The 4,900-nt window shown below is 64.8% G+C and overlaps 2 protein-coding genes across 2 annotated transcripts in view; both read right to left on the minus strand.

Annotated features, from left to right (window-relative positions):
- Positions 1-3,060, minus strand: part of EMIHUDRAFT_215960 (hypothetical protein) — a gene marked incomplete at both ends in the record, with an annotated part of 3,322 nt that extends 262 nt beyond the window's left edge. The window contains 4 exons of the mRNA XM_005762635.1: positions 30-863; positions 2,579-2,756; positions 2,913-2,973; positions 3,045-3,060. Coding sequence (XP_005762692.1) covers positions 30-863; positions 2,579-2,756; positions 2,913-2,973; positions 3,045-3,060 — 1,089 coding nt within the window. The remainder of the gene's footprint in view (positions 1-29; positions 864-2,578; positions 2,757-2,912; positions 2,974-3,044) is intronic.
- A 1,236-nt stretch (positions 3,061-4,296) lies between these two features.
- Positions 4,297-4,900, minus strand: part of EMIHUDRAFT_215961 (hypothetical protein) — a gene marked incomplete at both ends in the record, with an annotated part of 3,208 nt that continues 2,604 nt past the window's right edge. Inside the window, one exon of the mRNA XM_005762636.1 lies at positions 4,297-4,545. Coding sequence (XP_005762693.1) covers positions 4,297-4,545 — 249 coding nt within the window. The remainder of the gene's footprint in view (positions 4,546-4,900) is intronic.

Consider the following 4,900-nt stretch of genomic DNA (forward strand, 5'->3'; position numbering starts at 1 on the left):
AGCGTCAGCACGGCGGCGGCGAGGAGGACCGCACTACCACCCGCCCCATCGAGGCCGCGCAAGTCGACCGGGTCGTCGCAAAAGTAGCTCAGCCCGATCGCGGCGTCGCACGCGAGGCCGAGCCCGAAGATCAGGAAGGCGCCAAAGTTGTGGTTTGGCGCAGACAGCCAGGGAGGGCGCATCTCCTCGTACGCCTTTGCGAGGAGAGAGGCGATTCCGGGCAGCCAGCAGGCGACGGCGACCGCCTCGCACACGGCGAGGCTCGTCCGGTCCACGCCGGCGTCCGACAGCGCCGCCGCCGCCGTCCCGATCCGCAGCTGGACGCCAATCACGAGAAGCGATGCGCCCCGCATGTACGGGATCGGGCCCTGCACAAAGGTGGCGCACGCCCACATGACCAGGCCGCTACCCACCAGCAGGAGGCCAAACAGAGCGCCGCCGCTCGCATCGGGCTCCCCGAGCGCCACACGGCACGTGAGCGTGATGAGCGCGCCCGCGTACAGGCAGAGCGTGCCGCGGTAGCCAAGCGTGGCGACGAACTCGCACGGGTGGTTGAGCGCCGTGAGCCAGCCGGTGGTGACGGTGGTGCCCACCGCGATAACCGCAAACGGAGCTGCCGGAACCGGCCGGTCCGTGTCTGAAATCTGCCACACCGCCACCGCCCAGCCGGCGAGCGGGGCGAGCCAGAGCGCCTGCCACGCAGAGCAGCGGGAGCGAACCGGCGCTGGCTCAAAGCTGGTCTCGCGGAGGACCTCCTCGAGGCTGACCGGTGATTCGGCGTCGCCCATATATGCGAAGCGTCCACAGAAGAGCCAGGTGCACACAAAGGCCTGAGAAGCCGTCGGCACAACGGAGGCCTCTACCTAGAGCCGGGCAAAATCAGAAAAAGAGAAAGGACTCGGGCCTGGATGTGAGGTTGCCGACTGCACTCCAAGTGCTCCAAGTGCGGCCCTCTCACATGACAATCTCTCACATGACAAGCGATCCACGATTGCGAATGTGGGGACTACATGATTGAAAGAAAAACTGGGAAACAGCCACCTTCACCTTCAGAGCAAAGGAAATGCGAGTCGAAATACTTTTCCTTCTCGCGGAAGCATTAACAGCTCTCGCGTGTCATCGAGCAGCTGGCGCGCCTCCACTGACATGTCCACTTTGAGCTGCTTCGGAGGGATCGCGCTTCGTGGATCGGGGACAGGGTCTCCCACGGGACAGTGGTGGAGTGGACCCGCGAAGAAGGGGCTGGCGCGGCTCATTAGCAGACCGAGGTGTTGTTCCAGGCTTGTACGCAAATTATCAGGGCCGCTCCGGCGATAAATGTTTTCAACCCTACAAAGGTTCCCCCGGCCCCGCCCACGGCCACGGCTAACCATATAGGCAGTCGTGTGGAGTCTGTGTGGTCGTGTGGGCGGCGCGGCATGGCCGGCACCACCCACACGACTAGACGTTGAGGTCCTTGGTGAGCAGCGCCTGGAAGCGAACGAGGCTCGAATGTGTGAGGCAGGATTCAAGGAGGGAATGGCAAGGGGGCGGGGGACGGCAGGGAAGGCGAGGCTCACATGAAGCGCGAGTGGCCGCCGCCGGCGTGCTTGGCGACAAGAAGTCCACCCCGTTGATCAAAGTTGTCGCCGGATGGAGGGCCGTGTTTCTCTTGATGAGGGGTAGGGGTGTCGATGGCAGATCTACAGCGTGCAACTACGGAGGAGCGAGCCTCACATCTGCCGGAACGTTCGCATCTCGCCCACCAAGAGCCTCACATCGGTCTTTCCGCCGTTCGCCTACGCGAGCGAGCGGGCTGTGTCCGGAGGGCTCGCGCGGGGCAAGGGCGGGGTATGGGCGCTCGTCGATGGCAGTGGCGGCACCGCGAGCGGGAGTGGGCAGGCGTTGCGAGGCCCGAAGGGGGTGCAGCCCGAGGGGGGTGCAGCCGCTCGCGCGGCGAGCGACGGCGCATCGCGTGGTGGGGGAGGTGAGGGGGCGGCGGGCTTCGTGAGCAATAGGCGTCGCGGGGGTCTAGGCGTGCAGCTCGCGGCGGCATAGTCGGGTGCAATGCGGCGCGGCAAGCGCGAGCGGACGGGAAGTGGATGGGCTTGCCTGTGGATGCAAAGGGGAGCGAAGGTGGATGCAAGGTGGGATGCGGGGTATGGGTCGACCATGGTCACAGTTCTCAATCAAAAAGAGCGCCTTCGGCACTACTCTCTCGAGGTCTCGGCGATGCGCATCGCAGGGTGAGTGTGAACGGGGCAGGAGAGCGGTGTGGGCGCGACGGGTTCCGTGAGCAACAGGCGTCGCGCGCGGGGATCCAGCCAGGCGTGCAGTTTGTGTGTGTGTGTGTGTGCTCTCTTCTGTGTGTGTGGTGTGTGAGAGAGAGATTTTTAGCAATACCAATTGTTTTGTGTTTGGTGTGTGTGTGTGTGTGTGTGTGTGTGTGTGTGTGTGTGTGTGATTGTTGTTGTTGTTGTTGTTGTTGTTGTTGTTGTGTGTGTGTGTGTGCGCGCGCGCGCGCGCGCGTGTGTGTGTGTGTGTGTGTGTGTGTGTGTGTGTGTGTGTGTGTGTGTGTGTGACCGAGAGAGAGAGAGACCGAGAGGAAGATGTGCGGTGTCCGCCTCTGCGCAGCAAAGAGGCCTCGCGGCCCGCAGTAGTGCGCCTCGACCGCCCCCTGCGAGCCGCCCTCCGCCTCGCTCGCATCGGGAATCGCACACACAACGCCCCGCGGCCCCGGCAGGCGATCGAGCAGCTCTGCCGGGCGTTGAAGACGCCTTGAGCGGCGAGGCTCTGCGCGGCGGCAAGCGCGGTCCCCGACGTGGCGGCGCCCGCTGCTGGCGTGAGGTGGAGCGTGTCAGCCTGCGTGCGGTCCCCACACGGACACCGCGGTTAAGTGTTAACTGACGGTGGTACGAAAAACGCCCCCTCACCGCCCCGCGAACCCGCCGAACGATTCGAACAGCAGCACGAGCTGGAGGTGCGACGTGTCCGCTTTTTATGTACTCGAGTCGACTTTAGTCTTTACGATTCGGAATTTCGTGGATTGTTCTTGGATTCGTCACATTTGAAAGTGTTCATCCGCGAAGTTCCACGGACCACAGAGACAGCAACACCATCAACATGTACATGTCCACCCACAAGCAACATTCTCTATCTCACGCCGCCAGACTCCTTTTTCCATAACGGCTATACTAGGGGGTGCACAGCGTCCCAATCTAAAATCTGAGGATTCAGGATTGAGGCATCGCTTCAGTGAGGCCAAAGTGAGTTTATGGATGTGTGAGAACGGTACGGGACACGAGGAGTCACGCAGACCGACTCGTCGGCGACTCTGCTGCACGCCGTTTCAGATTTTTCTCAGCGTGAGCGAGACGTGGAAGAGTGCCACCGTCGGGTAGGACGGGTCGGCCCGGAGCATCAGAGTAGCCGTCGTGGTCGCGGCGAGCAGCGCCGGCCACTCCGGCGCCGCGTCGGCAACATGGGAGCATGTCCACCGCCACTTCGCGGTCGCAGCGCTGTTTGTCGACCAAACGCCGCTATGTACCTTTTCGGGCAAACCATCGAGCTGCATGTCGATTTCGACTTGACGGCGGCATGGAGGCATCATGCCTCCATGCCGCCGTCAAGTCGGAGCCAGTCTGCGGCGACCACAGCGCTCAGAAAGGTACATAGCGAGCTATTCAGAGTGAAGCTTTTGCGCGAAATCCCACACTGGTGGATTTTGGGGCGCTGTGCACCCCCTAGCTATACACACAAACAAGAGATTTTTAGAAGCCAACAAGAACAACATCGACAATGGACAACGCAAGAAACCCCGCACAAGATTCTCCAGGAGCGGGCGCTCGCTCTCCAGGACTACACATGCTCTACGTGCAACGTGGGCGCCACCACCTAGCCCAGAAACAAGCAGGCAGAAACCGGCAAGCACTACATGGCGGGACGCTGCACAAGAACCATCTACGCGGACTACGTCTACGACGCCGGGTGAGAGGCGCCACCCACCACCCCGGCCGGTCGGTCCCCGCTACATGCACATGCAACCACGGTGGATGGCGCCGAGGCCCTCTTGCGCCAGCCCCAATCCCCTCATAGGCCCAGCCGCACGCCCAGCCGCACGGGTCCTTGCCCCCCGCCGCGCACGGGTCCTCGTCCCCCGCGCACGGGTCCTCGTCCCCCGCGCACGGGTCCTCGTCCCCCGCGCGCGCGTTTCTCGTCGCAGGCCTTGGTGCATATCGTGTCCGCCTACAGGTAAGCTTGTGTATTCGGGGCGGGGGGTACCCGTCCAGCGCAGGGGAGGGCACCAGGGAACCAACCTCATTCCCCGTTGTTGTAAGTGAGACACTCGACGTTGTTCGCCGGCGCCTTGTTCGTGCGCGTGGCGGCCGAACCGCACACCTTGCAGAGCGAATACGTCTTGCGGAGGCGAAGAAGCTCGACGGCTTGGCAGCCACGCCACGCCTCGCAGAGCTGTCGGCACGCAAACCGCGCGACGCCGTAGTCACCCTTGCGAAATTCGCGGCCAAGCTCCTTGCACTTGCTGCCGTTGTCGTCAGCGCAGAATCCCTGGCGGAGTGTAAAGCCGAAAGGGGCCACCGACGGCGACGCGGACGGAAGCGGCGCAGGCGAGGCGGAGGGAGGCGGCGGCGAGGGGGGCGGCGGCGATGGCGGCGGCGGCGAGGGGGGCGGCGGCGACGGCGGCGGCGGCGAGGGGGGCGGCGGCGACGGCGGCGGCGGCGAGGGGGGCGGCGGCGACGGCGGCGGCGGCGAGGGGGGCGGCGGCGAGGGGGGGGGCGGCGAGGGGGGCGGCGGCTAGGGGGGGGGCGGCGTGGGCCGCGGCCGCCAAGGGGGGGGCGGCCAGGGGGGGGCCGCTGGCACGGGACGCGGCCAGAGGGGGTCTCCCCAAGGGGGGCGAGGGCCG

The sequence above is a fragment of the Emiliania huxleyi genome (genome assembly GCF_000372725.1).
Source record: "Emiliania huxleyi CCMP1516 unplaced genomic scaffold EMIHUscaffold_67, whole genome shotgun sequence".
NCBI lineage: Eukaryota > Haptophyta > Isochrysidales > Noelaerhabdaceae > Emiliania > Emiliania huxleyi.